Source organism: Notolepis coatsorum, assembly GCF_963971535.1.
Source record: "Notolepis coatsorum genome assembly, chromosome: 19".
NCBI lineage: Eukaryota > Metazoa > Chordata > Actinopteri > Aulopiformes > Paralepididae > Notolepis > Notolepis coatsorum.
In genome coordinates, this window is record NC_140183.1 from 18,076,122 (window position 1) to 18,099,598 (window position 23,477).

General features: G+C 44.6%; 1 protein-coding gene across 2 annotated transcripts in view; it reads right to left on the reverse strand.

Moving 5' to 3' along the window:
* Window positions 1–23,477, reverse strand: part of ythdc2 (YTH domain containing 2) — a 130,375-nt gene that overhangs the window by 14,279 nt on the left and 92,619 nt on the right. For both annotated transcript variants that reach the window (XM_084336259.1, XM_084336258.1), the window contains exons 20-27: window positions 23,003–23,119; window positions 14,747–15,019; window positions 13,543–13,669; window positions 10,060–10,268; window positions 9,674–9,869; window positions 9,128–9,222; window positions 8,098–8,217; window positions 5,860–6,056 (exon numbers count right to left, since the gene is read on the reverse strand). In XM_084336259.1, coding sequence (XP_084192385.1) covers window positions 5,860–6,056; window positions 8,098–8,217; window positions 9,128–9,222; window positions 9,674–9,869; window positions 10,060–10,268; window positions 13,543–13,669; window positions 14,747–15,019; window positions 23,003–23,119 — 1,334 coding nt within the window. The remainder of the gene's footprint in view (window positions 1–5,859; window positions 6,057–8,097; window positions 8,218–9,127; window positions 9,223–9,673; window positions 9,870–10,059; window positions 10,269–13,542; window positions 13,670–14,746; window positions 15,020–23,002; window positions 23,120–23,477) is intronic.

Here is a 23,477-nt window from a genome sequence, read left to right on the forward strand (position 1 = left end):
CAGTAAGAAGTAAAAAGTAGGGATGTCCCGATCGCCTTTTTTTGCTTCCGATCCGATCCCGATCATGTGATTTTAAATATCTATCGATCCGATCGTTTCCGATCCGATCTTTCACATTAGTAATCAATTTTGACGCATTTTTGTCAGAAACTGGCAGAACAACAAGCCCATCTGTTGCCTACAGTCCGGGGCGCGAGAGCGGAGGCTTTTGTTATTACATTCACCCTGAGAAATGTGCTTCTGCTTCATATGAGAAATATTAAAAGTTTCAATATATGTTTGCACATTAGTATACATTCAGTGTTCGACTTACGTAATGGTCCATTCTGGTCTGAAACGCAGACGATAATCCTCAGTCACGTAACGTTATCCTCCAGGTGAAAAGTTAGTCTGAAAACTTCGCCTCGAGCCTGTCCTCCTTGCAAACATTGCAACTGGCTTGACTTTCTATTTTAAAATGCTTAGTTCCAAACCTCTGACATTAAGTCTAGCTGCTCAAGTCAGTGGATATTAACCGTGTTTCGGGAGCGACGTGTTGTACTGTTGTTGTGATGTGGTCGAGCGTGTAGCGTCTAAATTAAAGGGGTGTTTGTTGCAACGGTGAAAATTAAAGGGGAATGTGTTTGTTGTGGACAATTATTCTGCTCTGTGTGACAATAAATACATTAATGATGATATATTATATGTAATTTAAAACCAAAACTAAGGCCTCCGTATGAGTTTAAGACGTGGACATGGTCATGTTTGTTGAATAAAATTTCTCTTTTTTTGACTGCCGATTTTTATTATAATTTTTTCCCGATCCCCGATCCTCTGAAAAGCACGTGATCGACGCCGATTCCGATCACGTGATCGGATCGGGACATCCCTAGTAAAAAGTGTGATAAAATAGTTATCTTAAAATTACAGCTTTTTTCCCATTCTGAGCTCCTGTAGGGGCTGCTGTACCAACGGGAGACTCGGTTGATGAAATATGATTTCAGATCGCTAATAAAACGATATTTGTCGTCATCGGCACTCAGTGGGGGGGCTAATAAAACGAGTTATGACGTCCCTGGCACTGAAAGTGTTAAACCAGGAAGTGAAAGCACTGTTGATAAGGCTGTAGCCTCCACTACTGTGTAGTGCCCTGCGCTGCAACACAACTAACAGAAGAGTGAAAAAAGAAACGCTCATGGACCTGCGGTCTGTCGTTGACTGCTCGCTTGTGTTGTTCGTTGGATTAGTTTTGGATTATTTGGGCTCGCCAAACCAACTATCAAAACGTACACGGACTCAATCTCTCACGTTGACTGAACTGTCACTGTGTGTCAGACCCTGGATGCTTTCAAACCTATACCTCTGATTGGCTTACCGTGCCATTTTACTCAACCTCAGCCAATCGCGCACTGTCCACTAACTAAGGAAAAAAAGTATTGCTTCCGTCTGATGAAAAAAATCATAGTAACTTTTTGGCAGTAACGGTAACAGCGTTATTAAGATTGGAAGAGTAATCCGTTAGATTACTAGTTACTGAAAAAACTAACGCCTTTAGTAATGCCGTTATTTATAACACCGTTATTCCCATCACTGATCATCAGCATAAATCGCTATACCCATAGGCGGTAGGTGAGCTGGACATTAGGGTAGGCTATCGATGGGATGGGACTCGCATGGAGCATGCAAAATGTTTCCTTTTTCTTTTTTGCTTGCACGCAAACGGTGCTGTCCAGGTTCTGATTTCATACAATACACACTAGGCTACTGAATGAATGAATGAATGAAAACTTTATTTAACAGATTGCAGAATGGGTACAATACAGTACGGCTCAATACATACAATTGTTAAGGGGATGCAGACCTGAGAAAGACGTTTGTCTTGTTTCCATCAGGGTCCCCCATTTTCAATTCATATAGACATATATGACATACATGACATACAGATAGTCAGTACTGCTACATCTATACATTTATGACATACCAGATTTGCAAATACAGTACTGTTTGTGATACAGAAGGAGTCAAGAAAAGGGAGTATATACATTTGACGTAGAAACTGTACATTGGAGGTTGGGTGGGGGGGGTTGGGTACATTGGGATATTGACAACCATACTGGGTAATTTACATTGGAGGTGGTTGGGGGGGGGGGGGGGGGGCGGGGGGCATACTGTATAAACAAGTAACACTGTACATTGAGGGGGGGGGGGAGGAGACACTGTACAAACAAACACAATTGTACATTGAACTATTGACAAAACCATACTAGGTAAATGACTGTACATTGGAGGGGGTTGGAATGATTGGGTTAGGATATTTACAGGGGCCAGTGTTGAATTGCAGTCTCCCGTAGGTGTCCCTTGAGAGAGGTTTTGAAAGTGGGTAGTGATCCACATTCCTTTACAGCTTTGGGTAGGGCGTTCCACATTGATGTGGCATAATTGCGAAACGTGTTTAGTCCCTTATTTGAGCCGAATCTGGGTTTGACATGATTTGTGGAGCTCCCTCTGGTGTTGTGATCGTGGTATTCACTGACCTTTGGGAAGTATTTTGACATGTACATGGGTACCTTGGTCGTGTAGTGTATCTTGTAGACCAGGCCCATTGCAAGTTGTTGTACTCTGTCGTCTACTCTAAGCCATCCTAGGTTGTCGAAGTGGGCAGGGGTGAGGTGGGTTCTAGGAGTAAGGTCAAGCAGTAGTCTGACCAGTTTGTTTTGAGATGTTTGTAATTTTGTTTTTAGCGCCTTTGAGGTGCTTTGGTACCATGAGGTGCAAGCATAGTCGTAGTACCCCTGAATGAGTGCTCCTGCCAGAGTCTTCAGGGTGTTCTTGTTTACCAGAGAGGAGATCCGGTACAAGAATCGAGTTCGTTGGTTGACTTTTTTTATTACATTGGATGCCATTTTGTCACAGGAGAGATTAGCCTCTAGGATGGACCCCAGGTAGGTAATTTCATCTTTCCTTGTGACAATATTGTCACCCACTGTAACTGAGAAGCCGTCGGTCTTGCTGAGTTTGTTATTTGAACCGAAGAGAATGGACTCTGTTTTGCCCATGTGTAATGATAGTTTGTTATCAGCGAGCCATATGCAGATTCTGCCTAGTTCCGAGCTGAGGGTTTTTTCAACCTGTAACTTGTTCTTGTCAGAGACCAGCAGGGCTGAGTCGTCCGCAAACAGGAACAAGTTGCAGTCACAAGCTGACGACATGTCATTTGCATAAATTAGGAACAGTAGCGGTCCTAGTATGCTTCCTTGTGGAACACCACAGCTCACTGTGAGGGGGGGGGATAGGGTACCGTTTACCTCCACCATCTGTTCCCTCCCCTCAAGGTAGGATTGCATCCAGCTCACTGATAGACTATCAATGAGCCCCACTCATTTTATATAGTGCAAATTAATTGTTCAAATGAAGACATCCAATATGATTAAAACAATGTACATAGTAGCTCTAAAAAGTTTCCACGATTTGATTAACTCTGACTCAGTCTCATCATGCCCTCGTAGAGCAAGCCCTTGGCCTCAGGTGATCCGTGTTATGGCGGCATGTAACTTGGAATGGAGTTCCAGGTCTTGGCAGCTCTCACGGAGAGGGCTGATTTGCTAAATGTACTTGTCCTTAATGGAACAGCCAAGTCACCCGGTACAACAGTTCTGGTGAACCTGGAGGTGAAAAATCGGAAAGTGGGGGTGGGGCTAGACCATGGAGGATTTTGAAGACCAGACTGGCATCGGTTAGTTTGATGATGCTGCGTGATTGATTACTGCCTGCACTCTGGAATGTTAAACGGCCACCAAACCTACTGCCATTGACACCTTGGTTGGCCGACCCTTGCGTATTGTCACCACCGGGCTGCAGCAGCCCACACACACACAATATCGTAGCCTAGGCCTAATAATGCGCAGACTGGGGCTGCTGGTTTGGGTCGGCATAGCCTGGCCTGGCCTTACATACCCGCCGCCTATGGCTATACCTGCACTTTTCAATAGATAAGGCATATCATTTACAAATATAAAGTAAAGGAGGGGTCCAAGACAACTTCCTTGGGGAATACCACACTGGAGTGTTACCATATTTGACATGGAACCATTAAATATAACACATTGTTGTCTATTAGACAAGTAGCTTCCCATATGTGTATAATTCAATAATAATAGGTCATGATCTATGATGTCGAAAGCCGCACTGAAATCCAAGAGCACTGTACCCACAACTAACTTCCTATCGATCAGTTGTAGCCAGCTATCTGTAAGAGATGTTAAAGCAGTTCCTGTAGAGCAGGGGTCGCCAATTAGTTTTGGCCGCAGGCCAGATTTTCCCCAAGCCGTTGCTTGGCGGGCCAGGATCAAAAACAATGGCTAATTTAATATACTGATATTGAAAAAAGACAAACGTTTTTCTCTGGTCTGCATCCCCTTACCAATTGTGTGTATTGCGCCGTACTGTATTGTACCCATAACCCATTCTGCAATCTGTTAAATAAAGTTTTCATTCATTCATTCATTCATTCATTCATTCATCATGAACAGCAGATCAGCTGTTGCAGATCACAGCGGCGTGTGATGAACACAGATCAAAATGCATGAAAACACGACTCACCATACCTTGTTTGTTGTTAAGTCCTCCAAAATCCCTGCTAATGTTTGAAACAGGTCATATCCACTCGCCGCCCTCCAATTCCAGATTGGCGTTGAATGCTTTATCTGAACTTTATCTGCCAACTTGAACACAGTTGTCATCATTGCCTCGTTGTTGTTGTTGTTGTTGTCGCCACATATTATGCAGAGAGGACGTCGGCTCGGCACGCAAGAATCACCGACCTGTTGCGATAAACCCGTATTTTAAGTATTGCTCCTGTTTATTAAAAGAAGCGTTATATTTCCCCGTTTTCTTTTTAACTCGCTCGCATCTCGAACGCGGAAGTGAACGTGCGTTCGGGAAATATACACAGGCCCGGTGGGACTATTCCATTGGTTCTCCCAGTCCACGTGACCATTTCTAGCATTTCAATTGGCTATAGTGACAGACATGATGACTACCGGTAGATAGATGCAGCCTCACAATAAAAGACACCCTGGCGTCCCGAGTGAATATTTCCCGCGCGTCACATCAATATCATATTCTCAAAATAATCTGACGGGCCAGAAATTATTGCTGGCGGGCCAATGTCGGCCCGCGGGCCGCCTATTGCCGATCCCTGCTGTAGAGTATCCTACTTTGTATGCATGCTGGAAATCAGAATTTATGTTGTTTTCGTTGAAATACTTTTGAATCTGCTTGAACACAATTCCTTCCAATAACTTACCTATTACTGGTAAAATACTAATGGGCCTACTGTTTGAACCTGTAAATGGCTCTTTACAGTTCTTTGGTAGTGGAGTTACTTTAGCTATTTTCCAAGGCTGAGGAAAGACCCTCTCTTCAAAACATAAATTAAATATATGGGATAGTGGCTTAGCCACACATTTTGCAGACATTTGTAGCAGTTTTCCATTCAGATTATCAACACTGCAATGTTTATCTGGTTTAAGTGCTAGGATACATGTGGAGTCGCCAGCCGCTTCTTTTCACCCGACAGTGTGGGGTTTCACTGGGAGAGCGCAGAGGTTCGTGCTATCTCCCCCAGATCCCCTCCCTGCTGAACAGGCTGAACAGTAGGAGTCGCTAATGCAATGACTCATACCCTCACCGGCTTCCCACACGTGAACACTGCCAGTTGTGTTTGTAAGGACGACTGACCCAGCCGGAGGTACCGCTGACACCGGGATTTGAACCTCGGATCTCTGCGGTAGTAGGCCAGTGCTTAGACCTCTACTACACTACCCAGCCGTACCCGGCAATGGTAATATCCTTGATACCACTGGAGCGCCTCCCTCTTACCACTCATTGGCAGGTAGTGTGGACGTTGGCAGCTCTCCAGGCGGTTCAGGGGTGTCGTGGGGGACCGGGGCCCTCCTGCTGTTGCCGTTCTTCCAGGAGGAGGCTTGGGGGGGCTCCTCAGTAGGCAGGTGACGGGGCCGCTGGCCGATGCCTGTGGGCTGCTGCAGGCCCGCTACCTGCTCCCCTGCTCCGAGCACCTGGGGAAGAGGCAGGAAGACACCCATATGGATCAACACACAGCTACATGGACCATTGTTATTTTCTTGACATTAAGTGTGCTGAGGTTCTGTCTGTCTGTTGCCACCGTCGGAAGAAACCTCCTTTCTGGAAACCTCCTATCTGGAAACATCGCATCTGGAAACATCCCATCTGGAAACCTCCTATCTGGAAAACATCCCATCTGGAAACATCCTTTCTGGAAACATCCTATCTGGAAACCTCCTTTCTGGATACATCCTATCTGGAAACCTCCTTTCTGGAAACCAACTGGATACATCCTATCTGGAAACCTCCCATCTGGAAACCTCCTTTTTGGAAACCAACTGGATACATCCTTTCTGGAAAACTATCTGGAAACATCCTATCTGGAAACCTCCTTTCTGGAAACATCCTATCTGGAAACATCCTATCTGGAAACCTTCTTTCTGGAAACCTATCTGGAAACATCCTATCTGGAAACATCCTATCTGGAAACATCCTATCTGGAAACATCCTAACTGGAAACCTTCTTTCTGGAAACCTTCTTTCTGGAAACCTATCTGGATATATCCCATCTGGAAACCTTCTTTCTGGAAATCTCTTATCTGGAAACCTCCCATCTAGAAAACTCCTTTCTGGAAAAGTACTTTTGGGAAACCTCCTTTGTAGAAACCTAATTTTTCTTTCCGTTCGGCTGGTGAACTTGAACTGTTGGGACTATCTGACTCTTATTTTTTTATCCACTTTTTCTCCCATTTTCTATTTTTCTCCCATCCCAATTTCGTATCATCCAATTCAACCCTCCCCTGTCTCGAACGCTGTTTCTTGCCTCCCACAAGCCGGCTGCAATGTGGACTAAGTCATACATAGCACGAGTCCCCTCCGATACTCGAGGTAACAGCAGTTGCATCTTTTCACCTGTGCGGCGCGATTTTTCAGCGTCAGGGGTCTGCGCTTTGGAGGGGCGCCGCCCCCATCGCTTCCTGATTCTACTGCGCAGGCGCACCAACCGACGCTGTCCACAACGCCCGATCCCTACCCATCAGTTTCCCACCCCCTAATACTGCCAATGTGTATTAGTACGGACGACCAGCTAAACTGAAAGCAATGTGGAGCGCTGGGCTCGAACAGGCGAACCCAGCGTCTCCAGTATTCGTGGTGAGCGCCTTGCCCACTGCACCACGTAGCCGCCCTGGACTATCTGATTTTTTTTTTTTTTTTAATCTTTTCCCCCCTCCTTTTTCCTCCGATTTTCTCCCATCCCAATGTTAGTCGTTATGCCAATTCCCAATCCCCAATCCCCTTCCTGGTCGCTGCGCACTTACCCCCCACAGTCGGTCTGGGAGAGTGGAGGCTATCACGTGCTTCCTCCGACACACGTCTAGCCAATCAACCGCTTCTTTTCACCTGGCCGCGCGGACTCTCACTGAGAGGGTGTAACGTGTGGAAGGATCAGTGTGAACGGCCAGCCAAGCTGGTGACACGCCGGGAGCTGGATTCGAACAGGCAAATCCAGCGTCTCCGGCGTTGGTGACAAACGCAATCTCCGCTACGCCACCTGACCGCCCTGACTATCTGACTCTTAATAACAAAACACTGCACGGACTCTGGTGCAGTGTGTTACTACATTACGGACCACGTATACCATCATCACCATTATTACTGACTGATTGAACCCTGCCATTCACAACTGTTCAATACTGTTATCACTAATCACCATTACTTTGTTCTTTGTTCTATAATTATTATAAATATGATCTATTCTGTCTGTACCTCCCCCCTCCTCCATGCTGCCATGACACCATCATTTGGATCAACAAAGGACCACTCTACTTCTCCAGTAATGGAGCCAATGATTCTTATTTTCCAACTGAAGTCCCTTTGAAACGACAGAATGGCTTTCGAGACAGGGTTCCTCTGTGTCTAGGGTCACAATGACGTTTACTCAACATGTCAAGGACCACTTTGAATTTGAATTAAATGAGAAGTTCTAAGGTTTCCTCGCAGCAGCTGTAATGAACAACGAGGGGTGTGACGCACCGAGACGATGGTGTGGATGGTGGCCTCGTCCAGCTGGGACCAGGGCTTGGAGGGACACCGGATCCTTCGGAGGAACAGGCTGTGCCACCTCTGCCTCAGGTAGAACACGAGCGCCGCCATCTGGAGACGCGGGACAATATCATGTTAGCAACATAAACCTCAACTAGATATAATTAAATAACCGTCAAAGCAGACATTCAATATCAAAACATCTGTTGTTCGATATTACGTGCTTTGTTTAAGAAATGGGGGCATCTTGTTTCAAAGACAATTCTTTGCAAAAGGAGTTGCACGGATATGACAAAAATAATAATTGCAATTATTTTGCTTGATATTGTGATTACAATGACTAATTACCATTAATGGAATTACATACTTGCATTTTTGCAACATTTAATTTGTAATTCTTTATTAAATGGAGATTTCTCCTACTATTTACACTACAGCTTGTCCATAGCCCAAATAATAATGGACGTAGATGGTTATTTACCATCAAATGTTTACTACATATTATTTTTAGCCCATATCGTACCATATGTATATTCTGATAGGAGTGTGCAATGCAGCTCACAGCAAAGAGCTGTTGAGAAGTTTTTAGTTTTATGAGAATACGCAACCATGCGTAATGTTTGGCCAGATGGTGGCGCTAGAGGAAAGGTCATAGGGTCACCAAAATCAATAAGGTTCATCCTCTAGGGGTCATAAATGTGCACCGCAAATTTAAAAACAATTGAATGAAAGGTATTTGAGTTATCGAGTCCATGCGAAAGATCTGCGGCAGAGGCAGCCGGAATAAATACATAATATCCCCCCGACACTCATTCGGGATATAATGATCGGCGAAGGTATTTTTAAAAAGTACAAATACTTTGTCTTGTGAACAGTTTTCAGTTATTTTAATTCCTTCTCTAACTTTGTTTGAAGCTACCGATGTAAACAAGAAGGTCGTGCTCACAGTGCACTGGAACATGAAAAGGCAACATTTCCCAGTGAATCCCATTGGGGGCCAGCGGACAGCCATGTCGCTCACCTCTCGGTCCATACTGAAGTTCAGCCACTCGTCAATCTTCATCTGAGCCAGGTGGTCTGTGGAGCACTCCTCTGTCTCACTGTCGCTGCTCTCATCTGGAGGACATGGACAACATGTATTCAGTGGACTTGCTTCAAAAGTTGATTCGATTTAGGTTGTTGGGTAATTTTTTGAAAAATAAATGGACACACACACACACACACTTAGTAGGAAAGAATGAATGCCAGTGGCGAACCATCTCTGCTTTCTATGTATTGAATGAAGGCCAAAAATTATTTATAAAAAAAAGATAAAATGAAGTGCATTTATATTGATCCAAATGGCATATCGTGTGTCAGCCTTAGAAATGTGTTCTATATAGTAAGGAAAGCCAAATTAGTTTGGTTGCTACTCGCGCAACTTTGAGCATTTCGTGGCCATTATGGATTTTGGTAAATTTTTCAACTTTTGATCTCCTTGACCCAGAGGGTCGCGTAATACGTCTTTTTAGGGGTTTCAGAGGGCAGGGAGTCCATTTATGTAGTTATTTTCTTGAACTTTTACTACCTTTCTGCACAGCGGGCTCCTGCAGAGCAGAGATGGGGAGCTTGGCGCAGCCCCCAAATATCGCCACGGTGACCGGCGACACCACAGAGCAGCAGCGGATGCTGGCTATCCTATGAGCTCGGGTCATCTCGTCGTAGATCAGCCAATCGGTGGGCAGGGCCTGGATCGCTGCCGCCTGCCCATTGGCTGGGGGGATCTGAGTGGGGAAAGACCCAGGTTAGTGTGGACCTCTTTGTACCAACACTGTTTCAATTGTCCTATTACACCATTAACTTTTTATGTAAACAGAACACATATTGTCACCATATGAGAGGTGAGTAAATGCCAGTCGCTCTGAAAACAAGCACTGGGTGACAGTGACACAAGTTGATAAACATCATATCTACCTTCTTGAGGCACTGGGTCTGGCCGAGGACGGAGGTCGGGTGGAGGCGGACCCTCTTCTCCTTGTGTCCGGAAAGGGAGCAGGTCTTTCGCTCCACGTGGATCAGGTTGGGGTACATCCCGGCCACCAGGGCTGCCTTGACCACCGCCCAGTTCTCAGAGTTCAAGTTGACGTCGCGGATATCCCCTGCCCCTCGCGCCCGCACGAACCCTGGGGGACACCGGTCGAAAAGCGTTAGTAGAGATGGAGATCAGCTTAACCGTTTTCATTTTCACAATTACACACCTTAAAGCTGCTATAGATAACGTTTGGCCACTAGATGTCGTACTAGAGCACCAGCATGTCGTTTATCCAATCAGGTGCATTTTACGTGGGGGAAATGGGAAGTAGGGAGGGGATACATGTACAAACATTCATTTTGGACCTGCACATGTATTATGTTAAATAAATTCTTTAATCAATAATTTATTTGGGGGAAAATGAGGGACTCAATGAGGCATCGTGAGCATTACACACAAACTGCAAACTAAATAAATAAGAACTAAACCGATCGCCGTGGATATAGCAGTGTATAGTGGAATATACTGTATTAATATGCCATATACTGTCTTCTCCTCTATATTATTATTTATTGTTGGTTTGATGTATTCAGAACAAAATATGTCTAGAACAAAATAAATGCGTGGAGAAACGGCTTAGTGAGGCAGCCTCAGCGCACACGCATACACACACACTTACTGTATACGTGCAAAATTAATCGTTCCAGAAAAGTAGGCTTCCATTATTCTAATGACTTGTTTTATTAGGTATTCTAGTAGTAAGTCCTACTGTAGAACATGACATATTAGCATGACATCTAGGGGTGGACGGTATAAACGGTATACGGTATAAACGGTATGAATTTGCTCTACGGTATGGATTTTGACTATACCTTGTAACCGGTAGAGCAGCTCTAAAATAGCAATGACGTCATGTAACCACAGCGTGACTATTTCACTGCATTTGCCCCTAAAAATAGATAGAATTAGTCATAGATAATAGATATGTGCAATCTGGAAAAAGTTATTTGGAGGCTTCGCGCAGTGGGCGTGTCAACACGCAATTGTCATTTCATAATAAACACATATCACTGCGGCGCACAGCAAGTTTCAATTTCAGTTCCTGGCATTTTTAACCAGTGGAGAAAGGGAAGAGATTTCCCTATCGTTTTTCTTATATGAATTATTCTACGTTAATAAAACATACCTGGTGATCAACTACAGTTTGCTGTGAACATTATGATATGTGTGTCGTGTTCTGATAACGACGGCTGGGCAGCGGGAGCTGGAAGCTGGATTTTGCGAGAAGCATATGCAGCTGCAGAGCCGCAGAGTAGGGGCGCTTTCAGGTCCGGTCACAGGCCCGCTCAACAGCGCCCCCCACCCAACGGCTGAATTGCCAATGGCTGAATTGGAGTATTGCACTGGCTGAAGCGCTAGTTTGCTTCTAGAATTGAAGGTCCGCTCTGCTCTGGGGTGGCTGATTGGCGCATTGGGCAAGGCGCTCGCCACTAACGCAGGAGACGCTGGGTTTGAGCCCAGCTCTCAGCGTTGCTACCGGCTGGCCGGCCGTCATACTAACACAATTGGCAAGTGTTAGAGGGTGGGAAAGCCGGTGGGTGGGGATTGGACGTTGTGGACAGCGCCTCCTACAGGTCGGTTGGGTGACGCCGGTGCGGCGGAAACAGGAAGTATCGGGGGCAGCGTGAGCCTCCCACGCGTTACTCCTCGCCACAGAGTTCGAGCTGCTGCGGTGAAAAGATGCGACAGGCTGCCTCCTCGTGTACCGGAGGGGACACGTGATGAAAGGCTTCTATCCTCACCACAGCCGACCAGTGGGAGGCATAGTCTAGCAACGTTCAAGACAGGGGAGGGAAGAATTGGAAATACAAAATTGGGATGGGAGAAAAATAGAAAAATGGGGAGAAAAAGACATTATAAAGGATATATAGGCTATAGCAGCTAAGGGTTCCCAACCTTTCTTCCCCAGAGCCCCACAATTCCTTGGAGACATAGGAATATGATATGATATAGGTATACTGGTCCGGCAGCGAGGAGATAGCCCACAGCGGATAGCCATTTGAGAATAGGCTATTATACTATAGCCTATACATATTATTTAATGTTTTCATAAGCGTAAAGATACAAGGACAACAGTTAGATTAACGATCAAGTTAGTTTACTGTATGCAGGCTTCACAGGGCTCCGTGTCTGTGCCATAATGTCTGTTGCATAATGTAGGCTATGCTATTATATATAATTTATATAGGCTACCTAATACCGACACCAAAATAGATTGTATGCCTCTACAAATCATATACCAGGTAGCCAATCAAAAAAGGCATTCATATTAGTGGTCTGCAAGGGCCTTGAAATTAAGCCCGTGCCCAGCCCGAGCCCATGACGTTCAGGCCCTGCCCGACAATAAGCCTGACTGTAATGCAACATAATGAAGCCCTAGCCCGAATGAAAACCAGATTTTTTTTATTTATTTAGACTTACATTTTTACAATTTTCTTTAATTTGTTTTAAATATTCGAAACACTGTTTTATATGAACTTAATAAAAAAAAACGAAAATGACGAAAATGTCCATATTGCGCTGAAAACTAACAAGCATTATATTATAGCCAAATATACATGTTTGTTTTTGTTTTAGATATTTGAAACACTGTTTATATATTAACTTAATAAATAAACAAAAACGAAAATGTCCAATAGGTCTGCCTAAATAACACATCACGCTCAAAACTAAGAAGCATTTAGATAGCCTGTTTCGCTCTTATTAGAATGCCGTCCCAGTGCTTTTTGTTTTTGGCGCAGGATGTGTTAAGACACCAACGCCAAACAGGTTAACGGTCTTTATTAGTATTTTGCGCTGCCCCGGAAGCAATCGTCATTACCGTGTACAAGTCCATCAGCCTGTCGCGTATTTCTCCCGTAACACGCGTTGTGTCTTCTTGGTTCGACAGTGCGTTAAATTTGTTGGTTTTAGACCTCCGTGAACAATCTCGCTCGTGAAGTTTCTCAGAGTTCGCTCGGCTTAGTCCATTATTTGACATCCCATGGGGGTGTTTCATTACCATATATGGATAATCATGCACGAGCATAGACGGTAAGAACAAATGGTTTTTTTTATCAACACTGAGTGATAAATCCCGATTTTTATGTGCGTAGAGACATTCTAAATTCCGTGCTTAGGAACAAAAATAGAACACTTTCTACGCATTATTGATAAATAAGGGCCCTGGTGTGGTTACGTCATTGCTACTTTAGAGCTGCTCTTCCGGTCACAAGGTATAGTCAAAATCCATACCGTAGCGCAAATTCATACCGGTGTACTTTCTATACCGTTTATACCGTCCACTCCTAATTTAGATATATATACAGAGAACAGTAGGCTGACTGACCTATATCTTATAGTGAGAGAACAGCAGGCTGACTTACCTATAGCTCTCAGCTGTCCCAGCAGCTGGGTCCTCATGCCGATGATGATCTCCATGGTGGCCTGGGACAGGAAGTTCTTCTCACAGAACGACCTCTCCCAGCCGTCGTTACGGGCCTTCTGCCACGCCTAGCCGCACCACAAGAGAGAAGAGTGTTATGTCTTATTCATGCTTTGTTGCCTGACACTTCTGACAACCAATGTGCAACAGAAATTAAGCTGTCGCACTACATTTAGTATATATATGCCGTGTATGGGGCGACAGTGGCTTAGGAGGTAGAGCAGTCGTCTGGTACTCAGAAGATTCCTGGTTTGATTCCGGCTCCTCCCGGCAGCGTAACCCCTAGCTGCTCCCGATGAGCAGGTCGGCACCTTGCATGGTCGCCTCCGTCATCTGTGTGTGAATGTGTGAGTGAATGTGAGGCGTAAGTTGTAAAGCGCTTTGGATAAAAGCTATGTAATTGAAGTCCATTTAACAATGGTAACAAGACACCAAACTCCTGACTGTTACTCTACAAATATTTCCTCTGTGCCCTCAATGTATAATATTTTTTTATCAAATTAAAACATAACTTCATGGCATGATTGGCATTCCATCTAGCTATAAATAAAATATTAAATAAATGGTAAATGGTGCATTTATATATAAAAGTTTGTTCCTCACATTCACCATTCACTCGCACATTCACACACCAATGGCAGAGGCAACCATGCAAGGTGCCGACCTGCTCATCGGGAGCAATTAGGGGTTACGTGTAGGGATGCTCGATATTGGCTTTTTTACCGATACCGATATACCGATATTGTCCAACTCTTAATTTCCGATACAGATATCAACCGATACCGATATATGCAGGGTTTCCCCCTCCAAAAAATGGAATAATTTCAGGTAATTAACATTACATATCTCTTGTTGTGGAATTAACACAACATTATGCATACTTTTGACAATAAATAAAATCAGAATTTGTTCTTACTTGCCTGGGTAAATAAAGGTTATAGAAATAAAAAAAATTATAAAAAAATAAAAAATTGAAAACCGATACAGATATTTTCCGATATCACATTTTAATGCCGATATCGGCCGATAATATCGGTAGGCCGATAATATCGGACATCCCTAGTTACGTGTCTTGCTCAAGGACAATTCGACACTGTGCCCGGGAGGAGTGGGAACCTTCTGATTACCAGACGGCCGCTCTATACCTGGAATGCTCGGAGCAGGGCCATGTGGTCACTGAAGGTGCCCGCGGTGAAGCGGTTGCGACAGAGCATGGCTGCTCTCTTCTGGGAGGCCTGAGGGGGAAGCACGAAGGGATCTCGGTGGGCCAGCGTGCAGGCGATGGTCAGGATGGGGTCCAGGCACTTGAGCACCACGCTGCAGAGCACCATCTTGCCCAGGTGGGGCTCCACAGGCAGGTTAGCCAGATGGTAGCCCAGCTCCGTCAGGTCCTCCCACGGGTCCATGGCATCTATGGTCTGGAGGGGAAAGAATCAGTGTCATAGGTCTCCTAGTGCCAATGGCCCTCATGCTCCAGTCTGACCATGCCGGTCTAGATATGAATATGTTTTAGCCCATTTACTAATCACAGGGTTCCCACAGACATTGAATAATGAAATTCAAGGACTTGTAAGTACTTTTTCAAGCACTATTTTTCATTTTCAAGGATGTCACTCAAAGGATACAATTAACTTTTAAATGCTGTTTAAGCATCTTCTTGGCCTGCTTGCCAGCTAGAAGAAGCCACATGCAAAGAAATGAGGAAAAGCAGTTGTAGCGAACGAGACAGCGACAATTTGATCATGGATGAATATTCAATGTGAATGGTTGATTTTAATTTCAAGGACTTTTTAAGCACCTTGTTAAAAAATTGGCAGTTTTCAAGGAATTCCAGGCCATGACTTTCTTTTTTGCACTTTAAGCACTTCAAGGACCTTGTGCAAACCCTGTAATCAGCACACATATTTTACATTACCCCAGACCATTTCCTGAGCATAGCTTGCTTTTTAGATTTTCTTTTTTTTAAACTTAAATTTTTATTTAACATTTATAGACATACAACACAATATTTACAGTGACATCCATAACATAACAACATACAGATATGGGCCCCTTGAATATGGCCTAGTTCAGCCGTCCAGACCCCCGTAAGAGGAACCCCCCCCCTCCCGCCATCCCCCCCTAGAAACCGGGCTCCCCCGCATCACAGGTCCGTCCCATGCGGGACCCAGCACTCAGCGACACGGGTACCCTGAATTTGATTGTGCCAGACCCAGTAGAGGGGCGAGGGGTGATACTCCACCCCCACCGAGCCAAGCCCGCTACCTCCCATGTCACCAAGCACCCCACCCCACGTACACCGAACCCACAACCCATGAGATCCCACTCTCCCGGATCAAACCGCGGAAACGATGCCCCCCCCCCAAAGGAGGCTCTCCAAGCCTCTCTTCACGTCCAACATTTTGAATTCTTGTCCTTCATATTTGTCCATGTGCACATTTAAAGCAACTGCTATTCTAACATAACTCTGAAGAAATAATATAAAAGAGACTAAAGACAATTGGCACTTCCCAGGTAATTCTTTTAACCCCGTTTAACCCCCGTTGGCGGGTTGGAGGGGTAAGGCTCTCCTTGAGAGGGCCCCTCCTATAACGACGGAGATGTCCCCTGTGGGGGTTCTCCAATGTCCCTATTATTGTCCAACATTTTATTTGAATTTTTATCTTTCATATGATAGTACATTTCCAGAGCTCCCGGTCAGGTCTCCGAGTGTGATTCCCCGTGTTCCCCGTCCTCTTAGCTGTGTGTTAGTGTCTATAGTTTAGTTTAGTACGTATTATTTGTATTAGGGATGTCCCGATCCGATCACGTGATCGGGGCCGATCACATGATTTTCCGAAGATGGGGATAAAAAAAAAAAAAAAAAATTATTCAACAAACATGACTATGTTCACGTCTTAAACTCATACTGAGGCCTTAGTTTTGGTTTTAAATTGCATATCATCATTAATTTATTTATTGTCACAGAGCAGAAGAATTTTGCCAAAACAAACCAATAGTATCCAGCTGCAGAACGGCAGACCAGCCACACTCTCAGACCCAAACGCATTTCCTTTGATTTAATTATACATCAAATGATTTATGTCAAGGATTGCAATGCCTCACTTGAATGAAGTTAACTTTTCACCTGGATAACGTCAACATTCAGGGTGAATGTAATGTGAGAAATTGGGATTAAAAAAATAGAAAATACAAATTTGATCGGATCGGGAAAGATCGGTATCGGTAGATACTCAAAATCACATGATCGGGACATCCCTAATTTGCATTATATGTCCCGAGTCAAGTCCCAATTTCCCCAACTAGCGTATTTACCTTGTCTGTATTCCCAGTGGTCTGTGTGTTGTCTGCAGTGCGTCTCGAATCATTGCCTCCATTCACTATCTAATTATATGCATATGTGATATTGAATCTTGGTCGGTGTGTGTGACCTCAGTGCTCGAGTCCTGCTTGGTGTGTGAGACTTCGTTATTCGAGTTCTGGCTGGTCCGGTTGATCTCGGTGCTCGGGTCCCGGTTGGTGTGTGTGGCCTCCGTGTTCGCATCTTGGCCGGCCCGGGCGACCTCCGCGCCTGCATCTCATGTGCGGATGGTCCGGCCGACCTCGGTGCCTGAGTCCCGGTTGGTCCGTTTGTATCCAGCGTCTCCCTGTCCCTCCCCCGGGGGCCGCCCGTTTCACCTCTCCCGAACCAGCTTGTATCACTTGCTGCGTCATATTCCTTGTGTTAACTTCCATGTTAGCTTGCAGCTCCTTCTCCGGCCAGGCCTCGCTGCCGTCCAACACCACGTTAGCTTGTATCCCTTGCTGCGTCATATTCCTCATGTTAGCTTCCGTGTTAGCTTGCAGCTCCTTCTCCGGCCAGGCCTCACCGCGGTCCAACGCCACGTTAGCTTGTATCCCTTCCTGTCCCCTCTTTAACTCTTCCCTTAGTCCATCTATGTTGCTTTGGATATTCTGCGTGCTCGCCTGGTTAGCCATTGCGTTAGCTTGTACGCTATTTTTTAGCTCTAGATTAGCTGTCGCGTTAGCCTGTTGGTTAGCCAACACGCCAGCTTGTATGCTCTGCGTGTTGGTTTGTATGCTATTTTGTATAGCTTGGATAGCTTTTGCGTTAGCCTGCATGTCAGCCCGTAATTCTTGTACGCTGGCAATCATGGTCGCTTGCATCTTCGCTACCCAGGCGGGCTCCACGTTCTCCACGCCTCCGCCTACCTGTGTCACGCTCGTCTGAGTTATCTCTTCCGCCATTTCCTCGTGTCGAGATATTTCCTCCAGTGTTTGTACGTCCTCCGGGGTCCTCTTTCTCTCGCTCTTTCTCGTGGTCATCCTTCCTTTTCTCTTATATCTTTGAGTTACCACTTTTTATTTTGTTTTAGACAGTTTTAGACAGTTTTACTTCCTTCTTTCGATGTTGTTTGACCGGGAGCTCTTTCAATGGTCGACTACCCACACATCTCCAAACCGGAAGTCGCTTTTTAGATTTTCTAATTTTACATTTATATGGTTTTCTTTCAACATTATGGTGATAAACCCTAGAATTAGCCAAAAGTCTCTCTCTCTCTCTCTATTTCTTCGTTTACATTCATGAATCACTGCTGTTCCATAGCGCCTTTCTGGTTCAATGCATGCCAATTCATAAGCAATTTTTACGTAGGTTTATCACCATACCGGTTAACGCTTTCTGCGCCAAACACAAGATTTCTCGTGTTTCAAATCAAACTGTTGAGTGCCAAACACGAGATATCTAGTTTTTTGGTTACTTTTTTCTTTCCCCCCCCCCCGATATTCCCCATTCTAAACACTCGCGCGGACCTGCCTGTGTCTCCCTGGCACCGCTGGGAACTACTGGGATTAGTACCTTCTGACTAAGGTAAGGTCTATTTTAAGTATATTTTACCAAACCTAAAACATGCTTTTGGTAACGATCGCAGCTTCGTAAAACGACCCCCCCTTGATGATTTTGTGAAGAAACATCTATATTGGTATTAGGGCTGACCCCTATTAGTCGATTAGTCGACTAATCGGTCGAAAGGAGCCGTAGTCGACTGCCAACCTCTTAGTCGAATAAAAAAAATAAAAAATAAAAATATGTGACTCGGCGTCATCAAACCCGACTTAGTCCGGCGAGATACAAGCGTCAGAAAATGCGAAAATTTCGAAATCTTGCCTTTTTGACTGCTTTGTAATGTCATTGCTCTATTCCCTTATTTGCAAACTTTAATACAACTTGTAAATTAGTTAATTATTGTTAAGATTGTCCCGACAGTATTGTGTCTCAATACTGTGGAAAGACTACAGGCGAGGGCTTTACGCTGGGTGGTCTGTCTGCGAGTGCTTCATGCATTAATCTTCACAGGTACTTAACGAGGTGTTAAAAACACACACAAGCACTCCTTTCTTAGCAGAGAATGAAAATGTAATACACTTATCTTAACGTTATAAGTTACAGCAACTTAACTTGTGACAAACGCAGTGTCTATATTAACCCATTCTCCGCCAATCACGTGTTAAGGCGGGTTTCTCCACCATGCGTTGTCTGCCAATAACTCCGTAAGGCGTTTTTGAGATCAATATTTCATATTTTCGTCATGGTACTCATATTTCACCCATGGAGTCTTGGGTGATGCTGTCTGAGCCATCACAACTCTGCAACGCTTCAATACCGCCACCTGGTGGCCGATCTGCGAGTTGCCAAACCGGAAGTGCCCATTGTAGCTGGGTCCGTCCCCTATTTTCGTCCGGCCACTCGCTTATCGTCCCGGGGCTCAATACAGACACCGTCGATATAGATCTATACCATAACTCAATAATCAACATGATTTGGACGTGTATTAGTAATATACAAACCGGAAATGGATCGCATCGATCAACATCCCATAATTGGGATCTGTTTGCTCCACTCTCATCGCCCAACGCTACGAGGAAACTGGGGTGAGTTTCAGCGTTTTTCTTTACCATTTTCGATACAAACTGCTCTGATCAATATATCACCCATACTACATAAATCATTTAACGTCCGTCATTGAATTATAAATGACCCCCCCCCCCCCCCCCCCGTTCACCCGCAGATGACCAGTCATGACGTTTTGAAATTTTTAATATAATGTTGATCGGTATCAAACTGCATTTGATCATCTAATATATGCATTTATGCCTATATCTCACGTTCTATGAAATACAGCAGAAAACGATAAAAACATATTTATACTTAAGACGGTATTTTAGTATGAATGTGTGAATGAAAAAGTAAAACGTTCCTACATCCTGAACGATAGATAATTGATGTTGAATGGGCCATAGTAATGTTAATTTAGCAATACAATTTAAAAAGGTATAGCCCTGCAAAGAAGGTGAACATCTCCATAGACTTATAGCGCTGGCAGAGAGGGTACAATGATGGGTACAATGCCCGGCAGAGAATGGGTTAAAAAGACCATCATAAAACGCGAGTCAGGACTTAGGTGTATTGTCATTAAACAACATTAAAACACATTTAGAATGTCACAAATTTTATGAGCGAACGAATTTCGTTAGAGTGGATTTAATGCAACCTAATGCTGTCCTTATTTTAATGTTGCGCTTTGTTATTGCGTGGCTTGAATCCGCAGCAGTAAGCCAGATAATTTTTTTTATTAATGCGCCTTTCAAGATGCGCTATTGGTCAAGACAGGCCGCTGTCCTCATTCAGAGCGAGAGAGGGGGAGGGTAGCAGGCTGAACCTGGACCGCTGAAATAGGTGGTTCCGGGTGCGCACCAGTGGGAGCGGGGGCGTGGTGTACAAGCTTGTACCAAAACACGGGAGGCTTCTGTATCAACTTGCTGACACACACAGCGTTGTTACTGTAATGCTTCATGCTTGCTTGAATTTTGGGCAGATAAAAACACACGGCAACAACTGGACAATACCCACAAAAACGATATTTATGGGCAATTTGCGAGTTCAGACCTCAACCAAAACAAGCATGTGGAGCCTCACAGCTCAGTGGATGAAAACATGAAGCCACGTTACAAAGCACAACACTTCCCTGGCTCGCATTAGGCCTGGCAATTTTGTTTGCCATTGCTATGTCTATAAATTGGTTTCTTGTTCAAATGCATTTATTTCTATTAGACCGGTGGTGCCCAACCAGTCGGCCGTGGTCGACCAGTAGATCAATGACATGCAATATTGCCACGAGCGATGGGCTAATGTTAGCTGCTGAACAGCTGCTGAACATTAGCGTTAACCCTGGGAAACGCTCAAAGCGGAATCCACGACACCAGTTCCATCAACTGACATGCAATATAATTGCCGTGAGTGATGGGCTAATGTTAGCTGCTAACTTTTCGGACTATAAGCCGCGGCTTTTCCCCCCATTTTTCGACCCTGCGGCTTATATAACGGTGCGGCTTATATGTGACTCGACGTGACCAAACCGGAAAATGTAAAAATCTAAATATTGCTTTTTTGACTGCATTGAAATGTTATTTATCTGTTCCCTTATTTGCTAAACTTAATACAACTTGTAAATGAGTTAATTCTTGTTATTTGTCCGACAGTATTGTGTCCCAATGCTAATTACATATGGTAATTAAACATTAAAACACCTGCGGCTTATAGTCCAGTGCGGCTTATATATGTACACATCATTCAATTTAGCTGCTGCGGCTTATAGTCAGGTGCGGCTTATAGTGCGAAAAGTACGGTAGTAGATAGGTCTAGTACAGCGGTTCCCAAACTTTTTTGGCCGTGCACCCCCTGTCACCTCCCGACCTAGCTGACGCACCCCCCAATGGGTTTCTGTTAGAAAAAATTGTTGCTGGTCTCCGTGCACAGATTTTATTTTTTATTTGATCTCTTCCCACGGCGACTATGGATAGGGAATTTCTTTATTTAATTAAATTTTTCACAACAACATGGATGCATGTACTCTGCCAGCATGTTTAATATCCATAATACTAAAGGTTTGACTAAGATTTGTATGAAATTTTATTGTAAAAAAAAAAGAAATTTTAATTTTCTTTTTACCACCATTAGCCTTTTCATGTCACGCACCACCTAGAGGGCGCTCGTGCACCACAAGGGGTGCGCGCACCACAGTTTGGGAACCACTGGTCTAGTAGACTAGATAGACTAGTAACCCTGGAATATGCTCAAGTGGACTGCACGACACCAGTTCCATTTGTGAGAAAAGGGGGGTGGGTTATATTGACAAGGCTTGACAACAGAGGTTCAAATATAACATCATATTTATTGGTTATTTGTTTCTTTTATATCAGCATCCAGTCTCCACCGCTGTGTTAACACTAGGGATGGGTACCGAATTCGGTTCTTTTGAGGTACCGAACCGAAACACGTCGGTACTACAGAGTATCGATTCAAGTGAGATACCGTTTTTTTTTTTTACCTTTTTTCTTTTCATGTCAACGTTCACACGCACAATATATGCTTACCTAGGATTTGACTTGATTCAACAACAAAGCAGTTGGAGCAATGGCAAGCCGAAAACGGTCGAAATTGTAGTTATTTGAAGTTAGGATTTTTTTGTTTTTACAACTGAGGTAGGTAAATACATTTTTTTTAGACTAAAGTACCGAAAAAAGGTACCGTTGGGTACCGGTATCGATTCACAGGTACCGGTACCGTATCGGTTCAAATGTGAAAGGTACCCATCCCTAGTTAACTCTTCCTGTGTTTACATTTTCGAGCGTGACATCATCGCCTACGGCAAGCTTACACGCTCAAAACGCAAACCGTAAACAAAACCCAGAGCGCACCAAGACTGAGTGTGTACGCAAACTAGAGGGGGGAGAGGGAGGGGGGAAGTTCGCACCCAAGGACGCAACGAGGACGGAACGGACTGGAACGGACCCGAATGGTGAGTGAGAAAGCACCCTAAGACTGTCTTTCACATCATTACATTATAGTAACAAAGCCATGTATGCTCTTCTGCAGCTCACCTGCAAGGTGTTAAGTGGGGGAGGAGTTATGTATATCGCAATGGCTCATGGGTAAAGTAGTCAGCATGCATTTCTAACAGAAACAGCTCCAAGCCTTTGAAGCTCTGTGGCTCAAAACGAGCTATTGTGGTATCATCAAGGTTAATAAAACATAGATTGAAAAGTATCCGCCCGATTTGTACAAGTGATGTTATTTTGAAGGTATGAACCTGTACTTTCATATCATGTCAAAAAGAATAGTATCTGCGATACTATTTTGCAAGGGCACAGTCGCTGCATCCTGGGCTTAGCGCTGTCCAGGATGATTGTGATTGGTTTAGAGAAATACAAACAAGCCAGAGCGTTCTTTTCCGCTGTAGCGAGGAGGTTCAGCCAGACCTCTCTCCAGCCTGGCACAGTGCTAACACAGTGTGGAGAGAGGCTGCGTGACACTACAGACACAGTACAATGTAGGTTGCTACCTTGAGCATCTGCACAGCGTTCTTCACTATGTGGATGGGAGGTGGTTCTGGTGCCTTGGCCAGGAAGTCAGCGATGGGAGCAGTGGGGGCCAGCAGCTTGGTATGCAGACATAGTTCCTGGTACACAAGAAACAACAAGACATCGTCAGCACACGGTACAACACCATTTGATCATTTGAAAACTAAGTACCAGTATTATGAACTTTTAATCATAAAGTCCTTGTGGCAGAGTTTGAGAGACGAATCGGTGCCAGACGGGGGAGCGCCCATCTGTGCTCTGATTGGGCAGGGGAGCGCTCATCTGCACTCTGATTGGCAGGAGACGGCATGCAAGTGTGAGAGAGAGAGCGAGAGAAAGAGAGCACTCAAGAGAGAGAAAAAGAGAGCAAGCGAGGGAGAGAGCAAAAGAGCAACCGAGAGAGAGTATGTCCAGTGAGAGAGAGCATGTCCAGTGAAAGAGCATGTCCAGTGAGAG